This window comes from Megalopta genalis, chromosome 8 (genome assembly GCF_051020955.1).
Source record: "Megalopta genalis isolate 19385.01 chromosome 8, iyMegGena1_principal, whole genome shotgun sequence".
Taxonomy (NCBI): Eukaryota; Metazoa; Arthropoda; class Insecta; order Hymenoptera; family Halictidae; genus Megalopta; species Megalopta genalis.
In genome coordinates, this window is record NC_135020.1 from 12,458,754 (window position 1) to 12,485,317 (window position 26,564).

General features: G+C 39.4%; 1 protein-coding gene across 3 annotated transcripts; it reads right to left on the minus strand.

Annotated features, from left to right (window-relative positions):
* Positions 1-584: 584 nt before the first annotated feature.
* On the minus strand, positions 585-26,248 carry Nep5 (M13 family metallopeptidase neprilysin 5). Of its 3 annotated transcripts, none has more exons than XM_076523971.1 (18): positions 26,231-26,248; positions 16,811-17,063; positions 14,929-15,001; positions 14,766-14,863; positions 13,953-14,006; positions 13,505-13,562; positions 13,113-13,303; positions 11,942-12,179; positions 9,495-9,765; positions 8,382-8,658; positions 6,302-6,457; positions 5,913-6,148; positions 5,721-5,830; positions 5,520-5,578; positions 5,362-5,410; positions 4,583-4,769; positions 3,310-3,486; positions 585-1,152 (listed from the first exon to the last, which is right to left on the minus strand). In XM_076523971.1, exons 1-18 carry the CDS (start codon positions 26,231-26,233, stop codon positions 979-981), a joined length of 2,664 nt encoding a protein of 887 aa, XP_076380086.1. In that variant the 5' UTR covers positions 26,234-26,248; the 3' UTR covers positions 585-978. The 3 variants fall into 3 exon arrangements, with proteins under 3 accessions (XP_076380086.1, XP_033339284.2, XP_076380085.1); XM_033483393.2 differs by lacking the exon at positions 26,231-26,248 and adding an exon at positions 20,225-20,311; XM_076523970.1 differs by lacking the exon at positions 26,231-26,248 and adding an exon at positions 20,225-20,311 and having other exon boundaries at positions 3,310-3,482; positions 4,579-4,769.
* Between the last annotated feature and the right edge of the window lie 316 nt (positions 26,249-26,564).

Consider the following 26,564-nt stretch of genomic DNA (forward strand, 5'->3'; position numbering starts at 1 on the left):
TATAATTATTATTATTATTTATAATAATATGATTAATAATAATATATATAATAATATTATATATAGTATGGACAGGGTGTCCTAAAATTATGGTATTTCCGAGAAACGAGGGATTCCTGAGGTGATTTGAAGCAACTTTTTCCTTTGCAAAATTTTTCTCCGATGCATCGTTAACGAATTATTCATGTAAAACGCTGACCAATGAGGGGCGAGTTCGCTCGGCGCTAGGCGACCGAGCCAATGAACGGAACCGAGCTCCGTGCGCTCGTTGACTCGGCCGCCGCGCGCCAACCGAGCTCGCCTCTCATTGGTCACTGTTTTTCGTTAATAACTCGCGAACGAAGCCGCGGATTGCAATTTCGCTAAGGAAAAAGTTACTTCAAATGACCTAACCAACAAGTTATCTTCAATTTCCTGGAAATAGCATAATTTTGGGACATCCTGTATAATAATAATATTATGTATAATTTTATTATATATTAATATTATCATATATATAATTATATATATAATAAATAAATATATATATATAGTATATATATATATATATATATATATATATATATATATATATATATATATATATATATATATATAGTATATATATGCGAAGAAGACTCAACATTTCTCAATCTCGTAGAATAGCAAATAGGTTCGAGGTTTCAGTACCCAAACAGCTGATCTCTTGCGGAACGACTTAGTGGTCTTACGTTATAATAATTGAAATGTTGCTAAGGCACTCGTACAATCGTCGATAGTGATTAGAGACTGCTGATTTCATGCGATTATTAAAAAATAATAATTATAACATTGTTACTGAACGTCGTTCTAAAACATTTTCGTTCTGCGCGAAGTCTCGGCAGTCCGGTGATCGGTCATCGAAATTCTTCGTCTACGCGATTCGTTCAGTTCTATGAGCAACATGAAAGTGACACTCTAAAAATGGACCCTGTTTCGGCTCTTCGACCACTTCGGCCATTACCATAAATGGCATTTCTTCGGTGGGTTCATGTTCGATCCCACGGGGCATCCCCAAGCTTTGCTGAACTCCTCGGAATTCTTCAGGACGCCGTGAAGTCTCACGTGTCCTGGACAATGGCTATCCTGCAGTATCCACTCCAGAGCCTTGGACGTATAGGTCTCGCACCACACCTAAAAGCAATTTGAATTGTTACATTGCCGTCTGTAACGATTGCCAATCGAAACATTTCGGAGAGTTGAATGAATAACAACCGATTGAATATTCACGAACGGCGAGCGAAATTTCGTGTTCTTATAAATAAGTAAGCATCGATTAATGGATTGTTGCTCTCGCAAGGACCCTTTCCAATCATTCATCAGCTGTCCGATTATACTACAAAACAACTTGCTTAATCGCAAACCTGTTTTTTAGTGAATCGAGTATTCGAATACGTCGTTGCAATGGAGAATGCTAAAAGCCTTAATGACTTAATGGTTCTTGTGTAACGTTATTTCTCATAATATTGATTCGCGACACGGAAGCTCTGCTTTTTCGCGCTCGCTATTATTAGCTATGCCAATTTTACAAAAAAAAAAAACAAAAAATACATATAATACAGAAAATATTACAGAAGAACTTCGATTAGCCAATCTAAACAGAGTGGCTTAATGACCGATTAATGGAACAGTTACTTAACACCAAGCCTGCCGTTCTCAAACACTAACTGACATGCGTTGCGTCGTATAAATAACGATATGATATTTATTTAGATTTTTCGCTGTTGTTATAGGAAATTTTTTAATCATTTCGAAAAGAAGCTTGCATAATTTTGACAATTTAGAGCAAAAAATATGAAACTGTTATTTTGACCGGTACGATAGTAATCAGTATAAATTACAGTGCCAGGTTTAGTAATTAGTACAGTAATTTCTCCCTAATTCGCGCACAAAAATGGATAATTTGGGAAGAAGATATACGATTATTCGAGCTTTGTGGCTCGTTTTTATAGTTACCGATTATATATTATAAGAACGAGACGAAAGGCTCGAATAATCGTATCTCCTCCTCCCAAATTGTACATTTTTGTGCGAAAACTTAGCGCGAATTACGGAGAAATTACTGTATAATGAATCGCATTGCGTATGAATTGCCGCAATAATATTGGTAAATAAGTTCGCGTGGTTTTAATTTCGATTTAAATGTTCCGCACAATAATTGCCTATCAATTGTCTCGTACGTCGTCCGAAAGCTTTGATCTTCTCCTGTTATGCGATTGTTTGTTTATTCGTTCCGCGCGAGTAACAAAGTGATTAATTATTTGAAAACTGTGCGGTGCCAAGGTAACAAGAACGACCATCTCCAACATATTTTGCTGTACCATTAAATAGTAAACGTTTAAATTCTTGTCAACTTGACATTCTATAGTTTTTAAAAAATTAATCACTTTATTACGAATTTAGAAACTACTTATTTGAAAACCACAGACTGTCGAGTTAACAAGAATTTAAACATTTGCGATTCAATCGTACAACAAACCATGTCGGAGATGTTCATTCTTGTTAATTTAACACTCCATAGTTTTCCAAAAATTAATCACTTTACTGTTCGCATGGTACGAATAAGTAAACAATCGCATGAGACATAATTGTTAGGCAATTATTCTGCAGAGAATTGAAATCGAAACTAAACCACTCGAACTTGTGGACCGATCCAATATTATAGCAACGAATAGTCGACGTTCTACTGCATCGAAATGTTAATAAACTTTTGAATGAGGATCCGAGAGCGACCATTCAATTTTCGTCATTCGATGACGTACGAGACATAATTGTTAGGCAATTATTCTGCGGAAAATTGAAATCGAAATTAAACCACTCGAACTTGTGAACCGATCCAATATTATAGCAACGAATAGTCGACGTTCTACTGCATCGAAATGTTAATAAACTTTCGAAAGAGGGGGTCCCAGAGTGACCATTCGATGACGTATGAGACATAATTATTAGGCAATTATTCCACGGAAAATTGAAATCGAAATTAAACCACTCGAACTTATGATTATTGCAGCATCGAACAGTCGAGGTTCTACCGCATCGAAATGTTAATAAACTTTCGAAAGAGGGGCTCCGAGAGCGACCATTCGATTCTCACGAAGGTCTACGATTTGCATAAACGTTCGTAGTCTAATTACGAATATTGACAAAACCGATCGGCCGGTTCGATCCCCGGGCACGCGGTTAAAAGCTTTCGCCGGGAGCATCAGCGATTCAGCCGCGAACAACGAATCTCCATCAGCGGGTCGCCTGTGTTGGGTAATCGCAAACGGGAGAGACGCGTTGGCATCTTACGTGCGCGAAGCCGAGGAAAACAAGCTGCTCGTGAGTGAGATGTGTGAATCCCGGAAGTAACGGCTCCTGACCGTGCCTGGTCTTCCATCTTTCGTAAGCGATGACAGCCTCCCTAAGGCCGCCATTATCCGCTATATTCTCGCCCAATGTTCGTTTCCCGTCGATGTAATCGTCTACCTGGGGAAGACAAACTGCTGATCAAACTCTCGGCGTCTCTCAAACTCGAACCGATCGTGATTCATCTATCGAGCCAGGCGGAAGAGTTAAGCAGCTACAGCATCGTTAAAAATAGAATCACCGTGTTCGTCAATTTGAAACTTTGACTGCTTAATCATCGAGGCTGAATGAATGTATAGTAAATTTTGTGATCGACTATGGTCATTCTATTCGGAGATAACATGTTAAGAAAACTTTGAGGAGGATTCTAATGATGAACATATTGTCGAGAATTTTGATTAGTTAAATTAAATTAGTTACATTAAAACAATATCTTAATCCGCACGGATGTGATTATCGCATGATTGAAGATAATTAAGATAGAATTTTTTATGTGTTTTGTGTGTTTTAAAATTAAATTGTTGTATACTAAATATAGTAAATTCTTTCTAATTTTCCTTCAGCTTGTAAACAAAAATGGACAATTTGGGATGAGGAGATGTGATTATTTGAGCCTTGTACCTCGTTTTTATTATTGTTGGTAATCGGTAAATATAAAAATGAGTCGCGAGGCTCTTCTCAAATTGTCTGATTTTGTTTGCAAGCTGAAGAAAATTTAGGGAGATTTTATTGTACTAATATGGATATACTAATATTGTACTAATATTTCACTAATATGGATATACTAATATTGTACTAATATTTCACTAATAATGTACTAATATTGTACTAATATTTTACTAATATTGTACTAATATTTTACTAATACTGTACTAATATTTTACTAATATTGTACTAATATTTTGCTAATATTGTACTAATATTTTACTAATATTGTACTAATATTGTACTAATATTTTACTAATATTGACTAATATTTTACTAATATTTTACTAATATTTTACTAATATTGTACTAATATGAATTTTGCTAATATTGTATTAATATAAATTGTACTAATACTCTCCTCTCAGTTTCTATGAATGTGTAACAGCTTCGACTGAGAAATCTACACAAATATTTCTTACAGAAAACGATGCCAAAGAATTTATCAAAGTAAACGACGTAGGTTTTATATTTCAAATTCATCGAATAGAATTAAGCATTGAAAACTTGCCTCCTCTTCGTAGTAGCTATTATAGTGTTTAATAAAACACTCGGTCTTCGCTGTGTACTCCGAAATAGTCTCGTTGGTCCACCATTGTCTCACGTTGCCAGCACTGTCATAGTGTCTTCCATTGTTGTCGAAACCGTGTGTCAGTTCGTGACCAAGTACTGTGCCAATGGCGCCATAGTTTAAAGCTCTACAGTCAAAGAAATATGTCAGAGTGTCGTACAAAATATAGTATAATGATTTTTGTCGTTTACGATTCAACTACAGGATCTACAGGATATCCCAAAATTATTGTACATCCGGGAAATGACGGATTCCTGAGGTCATTTGAAGTAACTTTTTCCTTAGCGAAAACGCAATCCGAGGCTTCGTTTACGAGTTATTAACGAATAACAGTGGCCAATAAGAGATCGCTGACGCTCCGCCTCCCGGGACCACCGCCGCTGCGTCAGACTGGCGGCGCGACGCGGCATTGGCCGCAAGTGCGGAGCGCCAGCCGCACTCGCCTCTCATTGGTCAGTGTTTTTCGTTAATAACTCGCAAACGAAGCATCGGATTGCATTTTCGCTAAGGAAAAAGTTACTTCAAATGACCTCAGGAATTCCTCATTTCAAGCTTGTACAATAATATTGGGACACCCTGTATACCGAGAACGGATAAGATGCTACAACGATTCATTGAATGTTCATAGCGTTTAGGCCATTTATAGCTGGATTACGTAGACGAATCGATAGAAATCATTATATAGAGTATCGAATATATTAGCGAAGAATTGATCTTACTCTAGACCCAGTTCGTAGAATGGGAATTGGAGGATTCCAGCTGGTATAGCTGCATGCATATTAAAGAGTAGAGATCAATTGACCTGTTTATCGTCACGTAAAACGTTCGCTCAGAAATTGCTTCGATCGGAATACTGGAAAATCGCGTTAATACGTACTTATGTGATTGTACTGGTACGTGTGAAACGCGTTCACGTCTGTTGGATCGGTCGCCCAGCTAAAATACGAAAAGACATTATATGAGATTATGAGAACGATTCTGCGCGTTTTCGCAAAATTAAACGAAAAATCAATTCTGATCAGCGAATGAGAAACAGCGACAACGGCTAGCCTCGTAACAGCAAACTCTGGAAACTTACTATGATTCATTGTTGAAATTAATTTGGTGGATGCACTCCAGCTCGGACAGCGTCATCAGCCGAATGATCTGGACCATGTTGTTCAAGTATTCGGTCTCCGAGAGCTCTATCTGAAAACACGCAAGTTAACCTTCTTCACTGTGCTCCGTTTAACAATAGACTTGGGAACGACGGATCGAAATTGTCCCATACGCCTTCGTAATATTCGTTGAGAAGGTCCACGTCGAACAGCCAATCAGGGAAGCCGATCTGCGACTCCATCTTCCGATTTTTCTCCAGCGTGGCGCTTTTTGTCTGCTTGTCCATCCAGTCGGTGTTCGCAACCAGGGACGCGAATGCTTCCTTTATGTCGGCCAGCATCTCGGACACCTTTTTGCCCTTGTCTTCGTGAAAGGACGGGTCCACGTACAGCCAGGAGACAGCCATCCCTAAATAATAACGGGGCCGCGATCAGAGAGCCGACGGACTTCGCAATAAAATCCAAACGAAACTGGCCACCTATGCAGCCGCATTCGATCTACGCAGCCACGATTTACACTCTAGAAACTAGGAGCGACAACTGAGAGAGAAACTTCACCGACCCATCAGCTCGTTCACGGCGACAGCGCACAAGAATGATTTCGATTCGCCGATCTCGATACTGGTCACCTCGTTCACGTACTTCAACCAGATGTTTCTCAGGTTCATCGACGAGTGGGGAACCACGATATCGATTATGATCCACCAAATGTACGTTTCTGAAATGAACGGAAACATAGGATCGTCGGATACAGTAATTTCTGCCTAATTAGCGCTCGGATTGCGCACAAATGTGGACGATTTGGGAAGAGGAGATACGATTTTGGTAACAACTTATCCTACGTCAAATGTATAAATAATTTCTGTTGCGTTGCGACGCATATTCTAGATTACAGCTGTGATTCTGACGAGTCGTTTGACGATATCTGATTATTTTCGTTTAAAAGGTTATTTTTTTTTTCTTTCAAAAATATAATGTCTCTCTAATTGACGCACGGATCGTCCACAGAAATGGACAATTTTGGAAGAGGAGATGCGATTATTCGAAGCTTGTACCTCGTTTTTATACTTGTACAAGGCTCCAATAATCGTGTCTCCTCTTCCCAAATTTTCCATTTTTGTGGACAATCCGAGCGTCAGTTAGGGAGACATTACTGTATGCATTTCTGTTAATCCGAAGTTAATAAACGAACTTTATTAATAACATTATATTTTATTTTATCGGAGAATGAAATATCTCATTAGAAAGTAACATTTATTTCTCTTAGTAACAACTTATCCCAGAGCGTTATTTTATTTATTGCTCCACGATGGGATAAGAAGTTTCGCTTGAGTTGACCACGAAAAAACGAGTTTCTACAATCTTAAAGCAGAATATATTTAGCAATAAATTAGGAACGAAAATAGCAACTGTATTATATCTTAGTCAATTTATATGTTTTCTCAAAATCGGATCTTCTAGCCCCGGTCTCTCCTACATTTAATTTGACATACACGAGCAAGTGCGTTAACCCTTTGGAGTCTATCGGGATATATGTACAGTATATTTACTTATGTACAGTAAATTCTCCCTAATTCGCGCTCAGATTGTGCACAAAAATGGACAATTTGGGAAGAGGAGATGCGATTATTCGGTTTTATAGTTGTTGACAATCGATAATCATAAAAAACTCCTCTTCTAAAGTGTCTCCTTTTCCTAAATTGTCCATTTTTGTGGACAATCTGAGCGTCAATTAGGGAGACATTACTGTATTTCATGCGTCTATTGGGAGAAATGAATCCCATTTCTCCATAACACACGAATATACCAGTCTCAGAATGCATACCACGCACATAATTGTTTACATATGTATAACCAATGGGACACATATGTCCCAGCCCTAAAAGGGATAATCGTCTAAAAGGGATAACCTACACTAATAAAATCAACATTTCTTGTTATTAGCATCTACATGTACGTAAACTTGACTTCAGATACAACGCGAATTAACGAAAAATAGATCAGACTCGAAAGGGTTAACCGCGCCGCGTTCTTCGGGCGTTTCTCGACTCCATCGCTTTTCCATTTCTTTATCAGCGTCATAATTGAGTAATACTCGATCCATTCAAGTCTACGTTTTATGAACGATGATCTCGCTGATGCTACTTTCCCAACACTATTACGAATGTATCACGATAACGTTAACGTTTAACCTGATTTCTCCCGAAGACTTCCTTTCAGACTTCCTGGTTATTTCGTTTTACACTTTGATAGCATTTGCAAAATGATCTCGCATTAAACTCTCGATCAAAATATCCCATGGAAACACATGATGACGCGTAAAAATGATCAGACTGTCCGCTCGGAAAGTAGAAACTTCGCTTTACAATGAACTTAACGACTAGAAGAATATACAACAAAGCTCTGTCCATTCTCTTAGCAAGCTGTCGAGAAAGTTAAATTCGTTCATCGAGAAGCTCGAATCATCTAAAAATATACACTTTAATTACCACACCTAACAAGCATTAAAAGCGACTGACGCGTGCTTTTTAATAAGAACGACAAGACTGAATTTATTTAGGCTTTACAGCATAAGCTTTTCAGCATACCTGCGTTACGAACTTCGTGCAAAGGTTCAATCGAACAGAAAGAAATAAGTTCACCTAATTCCTCCTGATCGGTGGTGGCGATCATAAGAGCGACCTGCTTGAGGAACTCGAGATCGCCGATCAGCAGCTTGTCCTTGCCGTCCAGATCGAGGCTGCCGACATCCTTGAAGACCATCTCGACGAACGGCCGCCATAACGGCGCTGGCGTGATAGTCGAATTAACTTCCATTATGTAAGCGTCCGTCAGCTCCTGGAGCTCATCAACTGTCATGTAGTCGGCTTCTGTCGGGTCGTCCTCCCATATGCTCTGATTACTTTCCAAACGAGATAACTGCGGCAACGTAATTCCCATGATCGTCCGACATGCCGGCCGGCCCGCTTAATCGGCGGGCCGCTTGTAATTGGCGGCGGTTGCAACGGCGTTCGCCGTAATTGAAGATATCTCTTTCCGAGGCGAATTTCGTTTGTTTAACGCGTTGACTGCCACGCGTATTTACAACAAAATCTCCTACAGGCCACCCGTGCCGCTATAGGAAGCGTGCGCTGTTAATTCATATCTGTTTCTGTTCCTGCACGAACAGTTGAAATCTTTGCCGAGTACCGAATGGTATAACTTAAAATCTCTGCCCTTATTTTTTTTTCAATAATGAAAAGAGATCGGATTGCCCGGAAGGAGAAGCATAAATAAAATTACATCGTCAGATTCTGATTTGAATACTGATAAATATAATCTTAGTGATAATGAACGTTACGAAGATACTATTGACGAGATTTTACGAGAGAATTGGTCATGGAAGAAGAAAGAAATGTTGATGGTACCGAGGAAGCTACAGTTCAAATAAAAGATACGAAATGGACCGATCAGAGGCACGAGCATATCTGAAAAAACAAACAACTTCTTGTCCAAGCTGACCTGATCAACCTCAACTTCGCAGAGAATGTTTTAATGTTATGCACTGCGAATAATTTTTTTAATAAACCATTTTTATAAGAATTCAATAATTTCATTACCTCCTCTAGAATATTTGTCGAAATATTTTCGGAAATCCTTTGTAAGTAGTCAAATCAGCGTCACCCGAATTACGGGCGACGCGGCCTGATGAGAACTTTTGCTGTCACCCGAATACGGGTGACGCGGCAGTCAACGTGTTAAACGACGGTGCTCACCTGATAAAAGTTAGTGGACAGCTCGTAAAGGATGCCCACGACTTCCTCGAGCTCGTCCTCGCCGCGGAACGGCGAGTCGTCTATCTCGGAACACGCGTCCAGAGTGCCATTAGTAACGACATGCTTAATAACCTCGGTCATGTAAGCCAGTTCTGCTTTCTCGTATTTGCTCGACTCTTCGTCGTCTTCGTCGTCGTCGTCTTCCGCGTCGTCCGCCAGCTTCCGGAAACGGGATCTGATCGAGTGCAATCGTTTCTCCAGTTCCTTGTCGCTGTCCGACCATGGAAACACGACGTTCGCTGAGCATTCGCAGCCGGAAACACGCGATTACGATTCTACAAATAGCCGCCGGCGCAGCTATTAAAATCATTTTACGTGCAGGCTGTATGTCCGATGTCAAGGACGCGAGCTTTATCGTCTTTCGCGCCGCTTTTTTCGAGGACGGCTGTGTCTCTCGCGGACGATTCTCAAGGACGGCGCGGGAGAATCGTTAAAAAAACGTACCGCGATCGAATAACCGGGATATTCGAATAACTCGGCGTTTAACGCGACCAGATATGCATCTGTCTCTAATATTTACTCCATCGATCTCGAAGGGAACGGCTCTTGTCTCTAGATGATGCGATAGGCGGCACGTGATATCGATCACGCCCGTTTGACAAACGTAACGCAAATAGAACAGACAGAACCGATCGCGACACTGTCGTTTCTCAGCGAACTTTCCGTCCAGGAAATGGAAATTTACTTTCAGTTTACCGTTCAAATTCCGATGCCGGATGATTATTTGACGACGGAACTTATTAATTTTATGAGGCAAACGAGTATAGTAAATTCTACATAATTGTACTTCAGCTTGTAAATGAAATTGGACAATTTGGGAAGAGGAGATGCGATTGTTCGAGCCTCGCGTTTTGCTTTTGTAATTACCGATTGTCAAGAATTATAGAAACGAGACGCGAGGCTCGAATAATCGTATCTCCTCTTCCCAAATTGTCCATTTTTGTTGTCCATGCGCAATCTGAGCGTCAATTTGAGAGAATTTATTCTAGATGAAATGTACATTCTGTTTCTGCTATCGTCGATAGCCTGTTTCTCGCAATTACAGTAATGTCCCTCTAATTGACACACATTTGACACCACAAAAGTAGACAATTTTGGAAGAGGAGATTTTTTATGATTATCGATTGTCAACAACTATAGAAACGAGACGCGAGGCTCGAATAATCGTATCTCATCTGCCCAAATTGCCCATTTTTGTTCACAATCTGAGCGTTAATTAGAGATACATTACTGTACAAATAAAAGTAGCAATATAAAAGTATAAATTCTCCCTAATTGGCGCTCAGCGATCGGTAACTATAAAAACGAACCACAAGGTTACAGTAATGTCTCTCTAATTGACGCTCAGATCGTCCACAAAAGCAGACAATTTTGGAAGAGGAGATGCGACTGTTCGAGCCTTGTGGTTTGTTTTTTATGATTATCGATTGTCAACAACTATAAAAACGAACTGCAAGGCTCGAATTATCGTATTATCTCTTCTTCCCAAATTGTCTATTTTTCTGGACAATCTGAGCGTCAATTAACCCCTTGCCATACTTTGACGAGTTCGATTCGCCATGAAAATTTCTAGTAATAATTTATCGAGTATAGCTGTTATTCTATCCTTTAAAATTGCAATAAATTTCTAATCTCTTGTCATCAATGTTTAAGCATTCAAGTGAATTTAGGCATATACAATAAGCAACAGTTTTCTTTCGCTTCTAAGAAATTATTGCAATCGAAAAATTTCTAATCGCAGTAACTGCGAAGAAAATGGTATGTCAAGGGGTTAAGGAGACATTACTGTAACACATTTTTGTTTTACACAAAGATCGACTGTCTAGTAATTATCCAAACGTAAAATTCCCCCAGACCTAGTTTCCCTTTCAACGTTTGTATAAACAAAAAGTAGATGTTCTTTAACCCTTTGCACTCGAGTGATGACTCAGAGGCACCACTAAAATTGTTGTATCACGTTTCGAGGTAATTTTTATATTATCAAAGTTTAGATAGACACATTTACAATTGTTAAATGTGAATCACAAAGCTGAATTTCATATGCATAAAATGCACTTTGTCATGTAAGATAGAAATACAATAAATCAGACAAATTATTTTCAATTTACAGTTAAAATGGCTTTTGAGTGCAAAGAGTTAATACAGAGTATGAAAGAAGTATAATTTTACGGACTATAATTTTACGAATAACTTTACACTGCGACAAAATTCACAAGCAACTTTCGTTTTCCGACAAAACTTAGCGTATTGAAAAGTCAAGAGTTAAATCTTCGGTATAACCTCGAAGATTCATTTTTTCTCCCTGATTTCTAATATTTCTTGCACACTCTGTAGAAGGCTCTAAGCGGTGCCCAAGGTGATCCTAATAAAACTGAACGAGATTATACTTCGGCAAAGGGTTGCTCATGATGGGTGTGTCCAGCAGCATGATGTTCTTGGTAGTGTTCCGGGGGTCGGGGATCACGTCGAACCCGAAGAAGACGTCCCTTCCCAGAACTTTCTTCACTCTGGCCATCTGTTCGACGTAACTACCCGTTTTCTTGGTAAACGCCGATGGAATCGCCGGCAAATTGAGCGTCTTCAAAAGGTCGAACAATGGCGCGAGTCCCAGCTCGTCCACGGAGTCTGAAAAAAAGTAAAATTAGATTTCCAACCTGTTTGTCGCGATCTCCTGTCAGAGATCATGCAATCTTCTCGAAAGCGAAATCCCCGCGCGAATTTGCTACGCGCGCGAATTCGCTTATCTTAATTCCCGAATAATCAAACTTGACTCGATATGTCAACGTTAACGAGAGAATATATTTCCACAAATTACGTATTCTCGGACATACTCAAGCGATTTATATTAATTTTATTTACACGTATTTTCAGCATACCGACGAGCTATGACAGCATAATGCCTGCGATTCGAGTAATGACGTAGGCAAACCATTATCGACTCAAGTTTTAGAGCTAATGGCTTATAAATCAATTCTGTTCCGTTCTTCTATGTTGAAACGATTTATGAAAGAAGTATTTTAGAAGGAATCATTTAGGAGAAATTAAGAAAGTATTGAAAAGTGATGTGCAACTGATTTAAGTCCCGTTTCTAGCAATCTATGAAGACAGATTTTATTTTGTATAATATAGGGTGTCCCAAAATTATGGTACCTCTGGGAAACGAGGGATTCCTCAGGTCATTTGAAGTAACTTTTTCCTTAGCGAAAATGCAATACGCGGCTTTGTTTGCAAGTTATTAACGAAAAACACTGACCAATGAGAGGCGAGCTCGAGTAAGCGCGAAGCGACTCAGCCAAGGAGCGGTCGAAGCCCAGTTCCACTGATTGGCTCAGCCGCCACGCGCCAGCTGATCTCGCCTCTCATTGGTCGCCGTTTTTCATTAATAACTCGTAAACGAAGCCGCGGATTGCATTTTCGCTAAGGAGAAAGTTACTTCAAATGACCTCAGGAATTACCCCTTAATATAATATAATGAGTATAATGAGTATAATGAGTATAATGAGTGATCAATTGAACGTGTGAACTGTAGGATAGAGAATAAATTGCTGAACGAAATACCAACGTCCACGCAGCTGTTGTACAATATTTTGGCCTGACTGACAGCCCACGGTGCATTGCTTTTGGTAGTATTGTCTTTCAGGAGTTCCCTAATTTTCCTGTAAACACGATCCCTTCGTTCTTCGAACCACGAGTAAGTTAAACTGCTGTCTGGTACGGGATGTTCTTCAGGCCATTTCCCACAAACATATCTGCAAAATATATCTCTATTAGGAGAACAAATTAATATGACGCGTTTTGACGATAAAAACATATAGACATTAATAATAGTAAGCATCAGTGATATCTCTATTTTGATATTGCTGACGAAAAGTGCACTCTGCAACGTGTGTGCATACGGTAAGTTTGCAAAGTGCTTCGGACAACGTCACCCTAGACAATCGCGTACTCACTTATAAAAATCGTCACAAGGATCTACAGATGTGTCCATAGATCCTTTCAAACTAGCAGCTGGAAGGGTAAAAAATTTTACAGAATAATTAGCTCTTTTCTCATGTCTTTCCTACATGAATGCTTTATAGTATTTTCGAAAAGTTCACGAGGAATGAATTATTATTACTTAAAGATTACTATATCATTATTTATTATATAGTACATAAAAATTATATTATATAATAATATAGTAATAATATTATATAATAATATAATAATATTATATAATTAATATAATGATATATAAATATATATAAGTATATATAAAAATTATATTATAGAATAATATAATAATGATATTATATAACGATATATATATATACTAAATATTATTACTTAAAGATTACGTATATATATATAGCTATAGCTTTTTAATTTGTATTAATAAAATATTGCTTTCAGACTCACCTACACGAACACACATCTCAGTTTCGCAAAGCTTCGGCGTCCTGCGGGTGAAGACTGTAAAACAGTATAATTCTTAGCGCCAGCACAAGCTAATAATAACTCTTATGGAAATACTTTTAATCAAATTAAATTATAAACGAAAATTGTGATCTAGATCAGAACGCAGCGTAAGGTTAATAATTTTCGGTACACGTAATCACGAAAATTTGTCATCCTGAATTACTAGATAGATTGTAAACATGCTTTCAACAGCACAGATTACATGCTATTAAGATCTATCAAAACAGGCTACGATGAAGTATTACGGAGATTCTAATCGCCGCACACAGGTTTAATGAACTGACTCAGCAGAAGGTAATGTAATCACACCGGTCTATCAAATTGTGCGCCGTTTTTGCCTCGATCGATGGAGATTGCATTGGCTATGCAATTAATCCAAGCAGGCATGAAGGCAACAATGTGTTTATAAACAAATTTATGCGAAATTTTTGTTGGAAAAATTCACAAGGAGTAAATGAAAACATTAGGTAACGTAACTTTCATTCCTACATTTAGGAATCCAAGAATAGAACTACGGAAAGTTCATAAACGACCGATTCTATATTAATTTAGACATTTTCGCATTTAACAGCGTAAACTTAGCGATTCTTAGTCAATTTGAATTTATTCGATGACGCACGTTTACGATTCGAATCCAATAATTCGTATTCAATAGCCAATGCAAGGATCGACAACTGTAATTTTGCTTTCTACTCGTTAGCGAAAAATTCATTGAAATTATCGATTATCCGCTGTGCGATTACAAATACTTACACAGTATAGAGATCGTTACGGCAGCTATAAAACAGAGAATCATGAACAGAAGAGAGAGGGCTATTAAGCAATTCGGTACGTATCTCCGTCTCCTGAAGCTGGAAAGGAAACAGAGCTAATTGCCGGTTTTTAATCGGGGATCGTCGATCTCGCGTTCACTTACTAGGCACCTCTGGATCTTATCGGCACCAGGTTCGCGTTGCTGGCGATCGTGTAAATGGATTGTGATTCATCCTCTGTGAAAAGAAAGAAACGAAACTAATGGCATCATGATTCGTTTCGACGTTTCTTACGGCGCAACTCTAATGACGATCTCATCAACACTTGCTACGCGAGAGAACAACAAATCGACTTGCTTCGAATTGTTGCGAACGAACGCATTGGAAGAACGACAAATTGGCTTGCTTCCAATTTTTGTGAACTAATGCATCGAAAGAACAACAAATTGGCTTGCTTCCAATTTTTGCGAACATATCGAAAGAACAACAAATTGACTTGCTTCCAATTTTTGCGAACGAACGCATCGAAAGAACAATTTTATTCGCTTCCAATTTTTTGCGAACGAACGCATCGAAAGAACAACAATTTTATTCGCTTCCAATTTTTGCGAACGAACGCATCGAAAGAACGACAAATTTACTCGCTTCCATTTTTTGCGAACGAATGCATTGAAAGAATGACAAATTTATTCGCTTCCAATTTTTGCGAACTAACGCATCGAAAGAACGACAAATTTACTCGCTTCCAATTTTTGCGAACGAATGCATCGAAAGAATAATTTTATTCGCTTCCAATTTTTTGCGAACGAACGCATCGAAAGAACGACAAATTTACTCCCTTCCAATTTTTGCGAACGAACGCATCGAAAGAACGACAAATTTACTTGCTTCCAATTTTTGCGAACGAACGCATCGAAAGAACAACAAATGTACTCGCTTCCAATTTTTGCGAACGAATGCATCGAAAGAACAACAAATTGACTTGCTTCCAATTTTTGCGAACGAACGCATCGAAAGAACAATTTTATTCGCTTCCAATCTTTTGCGAACGAACGCATCGAAAGAACAACAATTTTATTCGCTTCCAATTTCTGCGAACGAACGCATCGAAAGAACGACAAATTTACTCGCTTCCATTTTTTGCAAACGAATGCATTGAAAGAACGACAAATTTATTCGCTTCCAATTTTTGCGAACTAACGCATCGAAAGAACGACAAATTTACTCGCTTCCAATTTTTGCGAACGAATGCATCGAAAGAATAATTTTATTCGCTTCCAATTTTTTGCGAACGAACGCATCGAAAGAACGACAAATTTACTCCCTTCCAATTTTTGCGAACGAACGCATCGAAAGAACGACAAATTTACTTGCTTCCAATTTTTGCGAACGAACGCATCGAAAGAACAACAAATGTACTCGCTTCCAATTTTTGCGAACGAATGCATCGAAAGAACAACAAATTGACTTGCTTCCAATTTTTGCGAACGAACGCATCGTAATTCATATTCGCAGAAAATTCGTCGGTCTGTTCGTCCTAGATGGACTCTCGACACTCGAAGCGTCATTTTAGAGCGTCCAAGATTTATTTTCCATCCTCGCAATCACAAATCGAAGAGAAAGATAAAAGAATAGAAGAACAGAAAATGTGCGAAGGTATAAACTGGAGAACGGCGAACGCTGAAATTGAAACTAAAAAGGCAACCGAAACGCCGGTCGTCGACCGATATCCAAGCTGTTTCATCTGTTGCAGCACGAGCATGTCTTGGAAGCCGGTCGAAACATGCAATCTGCAAACGGTCCCGGTAGCAGAGACATGAATGACAGTGCATCTTGATTACAGGAATAGTCAAAAGTGGGACACGTATATCCCGGCATTAGCCAGCGCCGCGAAGTTGAAGTCTCTTGAATGAAGGTGGCCGAGGGTGGTCGACACGAGAAACGAATAAATTTTCATCGCGGCAATTGCCGGTCGGGTTATAAGAGATCCAGAAGGAAGGAGTCGGCCGAATGGAGGAAGCGAATGAAAAGTATAAATATACTCACTGCGCTCGTTCATGCTGAATGGCCCACTGACCGGATCGAACTGACGACACTGAACAACCTCGAGGGACAACGAGCTATCCATACGTTCACATTTTCCTGGTTCGCCAGTGGTTCTCGTTACGACGTCCCACAGCTCGTCAATTTTCACCGGACCCGTCGTTACCTTCACCCCAGCGACGCGTCGCGCCCCATTAGAACGGCAAGTCGCGGTGGCTATACCATCGTGAAGTTTTAATGAAGTTCCGCCACGGACCTGTTGGCAAGTTTCGCGATAGACCGGCAATTTTGTTGAATTTGTACAATGCCGGGCCCTTAATCGACGGCGAACAACCGAACGGAAATTGAGGGTATTAACTGCGTAGGGGCGAGTAATTAATCCGGAACCCTTTCTGTTCTCAACAGAGTTACAACGCTGCGTTCGAATGTCCGTTCCGTTTGCACGACTTTTTGCATTCGCGAGAAAGGGGACGGCGCGAAATGTAAAATAGCAGAAATTTCCGATCGATTCAAGAACATTTGTATATTTCAGTCGATTTATTAAAATTTAACACGTTGACTAGTCGCGTCACGGTGACACGAATTTTTAACTGGATTTTGAGACTCGTTTTTATTACGATATTATTCGAACGATATGAATGTACGATGTACAGGGTGCCCCAAAATTGTGGAACTTCCGAGGAATATGTTTATTCAAGTGTTGTTTGCTTCTCGACTGCAACTTTTGTTTTACATATTCTAAATAAGTTCCATAATTATGTAAACGCTCGGGAAGGACTGATTTATGAAGTTATTTGAAGCAACTTTTCCCTTAGCAAAAATGCAGTTCGCGGCTTTGTTTACGAGTTATTAACGAAAAACGCTGACCAATGAGAGGTCGCGAACGGCTAACGCCCCGCCCCCGCAACCACTTCCGCTGCATTAGACGGCCGGCGCGACACGGAATTGGCCGCAAGAGCGGTGCACCGGCCGCTCTTGTTCTCCGATTGGTCCGTGTTTTACCTTAATAACTCGTAAACGAAACGACGGACTGCATTTTCGCTAAGGAAAAAGTTGCTTCAATTGACCTCAGGAACCCATCATTTCCCAGAAATACGACAATATTGGAATACCCTGTATAAGAAGGATCATATTGTACAAGTTTAACCAGAATTCATGGTAAAACCGAGCAGAGACTGATTCTACGTGAAAAAATAAGAAACAAATTTAGTACAACATTTTCTTTATCACATTGTCGGCGATTAATTTATGCAATAGAGCGTATTCAATGGAACAAACGGTGGAAACGTATTATGCTCGCGGATGAAAAAGAAACTGAATTTGGATGAATATAAATCCAGATGAATATAAATACTATTTCCACGATTTAAGAAAAAAGCAAAGTGTGTTATGTTATCGACAACGTGGTGGATGTGCAGTGATGATATAGACAGGTATCGGCTATAGAGAAAACACGGAAATAAAATTTATTCAAGGCCGTATGAATAATGCTGTCTACTGAAATTTAATCAAGGATAAAATGGAGACTCACGCACGCAGATTTGCTGGGACAAAATATATAGTAAACAAATTATTTTGAATGAAAAAATATAAAGGCTTTAAATTGTCCAGCAAGGTTTCCTGACCTAAGCTTTATCGAGAATGTTTGCAGATAAATAAATGTTCTACCTTATTTTTTCACGTAGAATCACCCTCTGCTTGGCTGTGCTACGAATTCCGGCTCATCCTGTATATAACCGAGTATTAATAGGATTTTAATTATGCAAACGAGTCAGACTAATAATTATTATGGTTAATTCGGCTCGAATTCCGGCTCACCCTGTATATAACTGAATATTACTAGGATTTTAATTACGCAAACGAGTCACACTAATAATTATTATGGTTAATTCGGCTCTAATTCCGGCTCACCCTGTATATAACTGAATATTACTAGGATTTTAATTACGCAAACGAGTCACACTAATAATTATTATGGTTAATTCGGCTCTAATTCCGGCTCACCCTGTATATAACTGAATATTACTAGGATTTTAATTACGCAAACGAGTCAGACTAATAATTATTATGGTTCACTATCTTTTGTTTCAGTTTCGTTAATTAAATGACTTTGGTATTGTGGAAATTTTTGGTGTTGATGCTCGTCATTTAACCTGATAATCGAAGAAGTGCAATTGCAAGCGTGTCTCCCAAAATCATGATCTTGAATAAAAATCCACAGCGCCTATTATTTACTTGTCCGAATTTCTCCACTATTCCGCTCGCCCTCAATTAATACGTTTTTATTTATTATACTAGCTTTACTTTGCAATAAACGTCTGTTTACTTTGCAAAAAACGTTGTTCGACGCTGTCTGTAATTGTGCATCGACAATCAACTGTGCTAGAATCGTTGCGAGCTTATAGTAATTTCTCCCTAATTCGCGCTCAGATCGCGCACGAAAATGAACAATTTGGGACGAGGAGACGCGATTATTCGAGCCTCGCGTCTCGTTTTCATAGTTGTTGACAATCGATAACTCAGCAACTGAGAACGGTAACTCGGCACTTTGAAACAATTGTTTTGCCATTATCTAGTGACCTAATCGCTCTAAGATCCCAAAAAATTTTAGATTGCTTGGCCCAATTGTAAAGAAGTTATTTCGAATACAGTAAATTCTCCCTAATTTTCCTTCAGCTTGTAAATAAAAATGGACAATTTGGAAAGTGGAGATTATTCGAGCCTTGCACCTCGTTTTTACTATCGTTGACAATCGGCAACTATAAAAATGAGCCGCGAGGGCTCGAGTAATCGTGTCTCCTCTTCCCAAACTGTCCATTTTTCTTTACAAGTTCAAGGACAATTGGGGAGAATTTACTACAATAAGAGTTTTATGAAAACATATTTCTTGCTTACAGAATTTGTACAAATCTGAGATAAAACGGTAATATTCTTAAACTGTACCGTTTTTCGAGGAAGTTATTTCGAATACAGTAAATTCTCCTTAATTTTCGTTTAACTCGTAAACGAAAATGGACAATTTGGGAAGAGGAGACACGATTGTTCGAGCCTCGCGTCTCGTTTTCATAGTTGTTGACAATCGGCGACTATAAAGACGAGCCGCGAGGCTTTAGGGAGAAATTAGGGAGAAATTACAATACTTCGATTGATAAAACGTTTACTTAAATTTTAAAAACCAATTTTTTACTATAGTGGAGACAGTCAGTCGAGTCCTATTATGCGAACTACAGTAAATTCTTCCCGATTGTATTTCAGCAACAAAATAAAAATGAATAATTTGGGAAATGAAAATGAATAATTATTCGAGCTTTGCGTCATGTTTTTACAGCTGTTGACAATCGGCGACCATAAAAACGTGCCGCGGGGCTCGAATAATCGTGTCTCCTCTTCCCAAATTGTCCATTTTATTATATTTACAATCTCAACATTCGATGAGAATGCTGTAGAATACCGTTGGCTTTCCCTAAACGATGAACTTCCTTCGCTCATCGGCTCGACCTTCGACCCAATCGACGTGCAGAGTTGATTCTTAAAACATACCGCGAAAGACGGTGATCGATGTAATTGTTGTGTCGTAGTCTAGACCGCGCGGTGCGTAATATTGGGTTGGCAACTAAGTAATTGCCGATTTGTTCAATGAAATAGAAAATTTTTTTTACTTGGAATTAAGTTTAATCTGCAATGTATTTTCCATTTTGTTCGATGACCTTTTGCCATCTCTCTGACAACTTGAAAATTCCACGCTCGTAGAAAGTCTGATCCTTTTCGGCCAAAAACTGAGTTAAGTGAGATTTTACAGCGTCATCGTCGTTAAAAGTTTTACCACGAAGGGAGTTGTCCAGGGATCGAAATAAGTGATAATCCGATGGTGCGAGATCAGGGCTATATGGTGGGTGTAACATCGACTCCCAACCAATATCCATCAATTTTTGCCGAGTGGACAAAGACGTGTGCGGCCTAGCATTGTCCTGCTGGAAAATGACACCTTTACGATTGACCAATTCTGGTCGCTTTTCCTTGACCGCTGTATTCAATTTGTCCAGTTGCTAACATTCACGGATAATAAAAAATAACTTATTAATAATAATAATAATTTCATAACATAACATTTACGAATATCATAAAAATGGGAGTGAGATACATCTATAACTGAAATCGGCAATTACTTAGTTGCCAACCCAATATAATCGACGACGACCTGGGCACCAAATGATTTCGCGAGCGCCCTCGGGCATGATATTAGCATACGGAAGTCGCAATTTACATAAGCAAAATTCCGCCGCGGCGATTAGCCGTTCAACGGCGGAGATTCGTGTTTTCCTTCCTGAAAATCGCGGCGTGTCGCAACATCTTCGCACGATTTTTTACTGCGGATTCGACTCGGATGAACGATATAAAGCAATCACCGTCGTCTGTTTAGAAAACGTTCGGCCGCTCGGAGAAAGCGGAAAATCAAGTGAAATGTGCGGATCACCGTTATTAGGTCGCGTAATCGGTGAAGAACATCTCGGTAAACAAGCGCATGGAAATCGGTCACTCTCTTTATGTAAGAGGAAATCGATGTCCGATAATGTTCCGTTGACCATCAACTGAATTATACAACAGAACTCTCGAGTCGGGAGCAAGGAATTGAAATGTTTCCGCTTAAAATCTCGCGACAATGAAGCACGTATTACGAATGTAAATTATAAAGCTAGAAATATCTCAATGATGTTGGAAGATAGTTAGTTCGTTTCCGCTTGATTTTTCCAGGATGAAAATCGTTTTCCTAAAACAGCTCTGAACAACGATCAATCGACGCTGGAAGCGTTGATTGAATCCGTTCGGTAATCAACGAAGATTGCTGCCTAAAAGGGTGTCTTATTGATCGGCGCTGTTGTTCCGCGATGACTAGCAGAAAAAACAGTAGAACACGATCGATGTCTTCCGGAAAAGCGGATGACAACGTTGGCATCACGTGTCGACGCAATGTACAGTAAATTCTCCCGAATTTTTATTCAGCTTGTAAACAAAAATGGACAATTTTTTGAAGATGCGATTATTCGAGCCTCGCGGCTTATTTTTATAGTTTCACATTGTCAACAATTGTAAAAACGAGGCACGAATAATCGTATCTCGTTGTCCGAAATTGTTCATTTCTGTTTACAAACAAAAGGAAAATTAGGGAGAAATTACAATACTTCAATCGATAAAACGTTTACTCAAATTTTAAAAACCAATTTTTTACTATAGTGGAGACAGTCAGTCGAGTCCTATTATGCGAACTACAGTAAATTCTTCCCGATTGTATTTCAGCAACAAAATAAAAATGAATAATTATTCGAGCTTTGCGCCACGTTTTTATAGCTATTGACAATCGGCGACCATAAAAACGAGCCACGACTCACAAATATATATATAATCGTGTCTCCTCTTGCCGGCTTATTTTTATAATTTCCCATTGTCAACAATTATAAAAACGAGGTATGAAGCACAAATAATCGTATCTCGTTGTCCGAAATTGTTCATTTCTGTTTACAAGCAGAAGGAAAATTAGGGAGAAATTACTATACTTCGATTGATAACACGTTTACTTAAATTTTAAAAACCAATTTTTTACTATAGTAAAGACAGTCAGTCGACTCCTATTATACGAACTACAGTAAATTCTTCCCGATTGTATTTCAGCAACTAAATAAAAATAAATAATTTGGGAAATAAAAATGAATAATTATTCGAGCTTTGCGCCCCGTTTTTACAGCTGTTGACAATCGGCGACCATAAAAACGTGCCGCGAGTCACGAATATATATATATAATCGTGTCTCCTCTTGCCGGCTTATTTTTATAGTTTCCCATTGTCAATAATTATAAAAACGAGGTACGAGGCACAAATAATCGTATCTCGTTGTCCGAAATTGTTCATTTTTGTTTACAAGCAGAAGGAAAATTAGAGAGAAATTACAATACTTCAATCGATAAAACGTTTACTTAAATTTTAAAAACCAATTTTTTACTAAATAAAAAAGTTCTTCCCGATTGTATTTCAGCTACTAAATCAAAATGAATAATTTGGGAAATAAATATGAATAATTATTCGAGCTTTGCGCCCTATTGCGCCCCTTGCGTCTATTTTCGTTTACAAGCCAATCGCGTTACGAGTCGCCACCAACGACTGAATAAAATGCCACGGCTAGTTAGTTGCAAACGTTGCAAAAATAATATGAAGTAATATATCGTATAAATTTGCATTCCTGAATCGGAAATTCTCAGCGTTCACTTTACAATTACCCGCGGGTAATGAATTCGTAATTTCCCTTTCGATTGCCCGTATTCTGGGAACGCACGGGAGGTGGTCGGACGAAGAAATCACGGGGGCAGAAAAACTTTTGCGCCGGCTTGGAACGACATTGTCGCCCGGGGGGCAACCCGCCGGAGGCATTTTCGCCGAGGACTAGAATTCCCCGCGACATTATGCCTTTCGATTTCATTCGCCCGATCGAACGGAACCTGGCACACCCGTCCATTAGAATAAACAGTCTATCAAATTGCGGGCCGATTGTAAAAATGTGGATTCGTTATGCCGGTTGCTTAACCCGGCCGATTATTACCATTTAAAATGAACCGATTATATATTCAAACAGGTTGGCGTGACACTTGTGTGCGGAAAACCTGTCGGATTAATTTGAATTTTCTGTTATTATGCGTGTTCGAGTGTTCATTCTGAAAGGATCAACGACGAATACGTTGAATGATCTCACCGCATTTTCCGCGATTTTGTGGAGAACGAGAACTGTTATAGTTACGTCTCATGGTCATTGTAGATAGTACGCGAATTCGTAGTATCGTAGAACCAAGAACCGAGTTCTTTATTCTTTCCGCGAATGGAAATTATTCGGCGTGTTTGTACAGCAGATAATAAGGATCGGTCTGAAGAAGAAAGCGTGAAAATGTAAATCAACATAGTGGCAACACAACGATATTGTAAGCCGATCGGAACGTTCCATAACACTTAATAGCACCGGCGAAATTATCTAAGCAAAATTGAATTTAATTGCAACTCTCCGTAATTACAGTTATGTTATTTTCTATCGTGGCCTGCGCTCTCTTCGATACAATGTCGGCACGAAATCATTACCAACTTTTACCTCAATTATCTTATTGCTCAAGACGGGAAATAATTAACGTAATTGGTTCGAGGCGGTAATAAATAAATAAATAAATAAATAATGTAATGTAATATAACATATGTAAATGTAACGTAATGTAAATGTAACGTAATGTAAATATAACTTAATGTAAATGTAATGTAATGCAAATGTAATGTAATGTAAATATAATGTAATGTAATGTAATGTAAATGTAATGTAATGTAATGTAAATGTAATATAATGTAAATGTAATGTAATGTAAATGTAATGTAATGTAAATGTAATGTAATGCAATGTAAATGTAATGTAATGTAAATGTAATGTAATGCAATGTAAATGTAATGTAATGTAATGTACTGTAAATGTAATATAAATATAATGTAATGTAATGTAAATGTAATGTAAATGTAATGTAAATATAATGTAATGTAATGTAAATGTAATGTAATGCAATGTAAATGTAATGTAATGTAATGCAATGTAAAAGTAATGTAATGTAATGTAATGTAATGTAATGTAAATGTAAATGTAATGTAAATGTAATATAATGTAATGTAATGTAAATGTAATGTAATGTAATTTAAATGTAATGTAATGCAATGTAAATGTAATGTAATGTAAATATAATGTAATGTAATTTAAATGTAATGTAATGTAATTTAAATGTAATGTAATGCAATGTAAATGTAATGTAATGTAATGTCTCAATATACAATGCAGTTATAACGCAGTATATAAATAATATACTTGCAGTTATCTTTGATGCATCAAGTTCTTCCTAGTTATTACAATGCCAACGATTATTTCAACAAATTGTGAAAGGCTTTTACTACCCCTTTAATAATTCAGAACACAACTAACGAATCCAATTTTATACCCTCGTGCAACAGTCTTATCAATCTAAAAGTTAGATAAAAAGCACCGTACCGATTTTTATTCCACGAGTGCACGCACTCGCTTGCAAACCCGCAAGGAAATCCCGATCGGTTCGCGCGATAGCAGGGCGGCCAAAAAGATGAGCATCGTTACAGAAAATCGCGAACAATAGAATTTCCCGGGGAGCTGCTCGCGTTAATTGCTTCTGGCCGCTAAATTCCGCGGGAGTCATTGAAATTCGCGCGTAATAATGTAATTAGCCGCGGCGGCGGCCCTTCCGCGATCCTCGAGCCATTTTCCTCGGCTCCGTTGCCCAGCCAGCGTGAAAAATGCCCTCCCCCCTTCCGCGCAAAGAGCTCCGGGGGGGCGTAATTTATTATGCGAGATTACGAGTGTCAAACCGATTACGCAACCGTCGGAGAAACACGGGACAGAGCGATCGATGGAACGTTCGCGATCGACGTACACGGAAGACCGGCTGTATCGCGGGGCCGATCGCCACGCGATTCGGCCATTTTCCGGTTCGCTTGCGCGGAAATACGATGCCCGGTAATCGTCGAACGTTGTAGCAATCTTTTCGATACCCGCCGGTCCGTATCCACAAAACGATTGTCGTCGATTTTTTTTCCGTGGTTCCGGTCTGCTCGCGATTTTTTCCGAGAACGAGATCGCGGGCGAGAATCAATCGTCGGAATCGCGATCCGACGAAAGGAAGTCTCGAGCGGAGGAGAACAGCTGATTGCACAGCGTCGGAATTTTCTCCCGAACGCTATAGAGCCGAGGTAAATCGCCGAAACGATTATCCAGCCAAAGGAAGTGTGAAGTTACACGCGGCAAGATCGCGTCGGCGCGGCCGAGCGCGGCAGCAGAACTCTCGAAATCCCTGAATGAATTTCATTGATCCCCGGCGATGACGTTCTGCCATCGTGCGCGATCATTCTCCGCGTTCCTCTCTTGTCTTTTCTTTTTTTTCCCCTTGTTTTCTTTTATCGACGAGTGCGTCACGCTCTCTGTCGGAACGATTTAGCATCGGCGCTTTCACGTTGTGCAAGTATTACGGCACGAACTATAGCCGGGTGCCCCCGGTTCGCTGTTTTGCCCGTCTTTTTTCGAACAACTGCAATTAGACTAATGGCCGGCGGGGCTCATGATCGATACTCGGCGCGGATAATTACGAAGGAAACGAATTTTCGACGGGTACAGCGACGGCGGAAACGGGGACGCGTCGATTCGATTAGGATGCGAACGTTCGACCGCGCGCTTTTTTATCAATTCGCCCGCGGACGATCGGGGCTCACTGGCTGGATGGAACTCGGTCGAGGAACGACGATCGCCGGCACAACAACTGTCGTCACTCGGTGCATACGAGAGATTGAACGAAACGGGCGAGCAAGTCGCGAACCCGTCTGTCTCTATACCATTGTTCGCGGGCTTCCGTTCCGGGCGATCACAATTTTTCCGGAATGCCTATTTCCACCGGAAGAATGTCTCAGACACTTCGTGCGACGGCTGCATGGAGGAGAATTTCTAAAGCTCGGCGTGCTCTCCGAAATATGCGCAAACGAAACAGCTCGACGTGTTTTTTCTCCCAGTACAATGCACTGCGAGAACAATGGCTGCAGGTTGAACGGTCTGTTTGCGCGATTCGTTACCCTGGCGACATCGGATTGATTTCTATCACGGGTCTCTTCCCCGTCGCGTCGCGCGCGCTCGCGAGATACGCGGACAGCTGTCAACCTCCTTAGATACTTG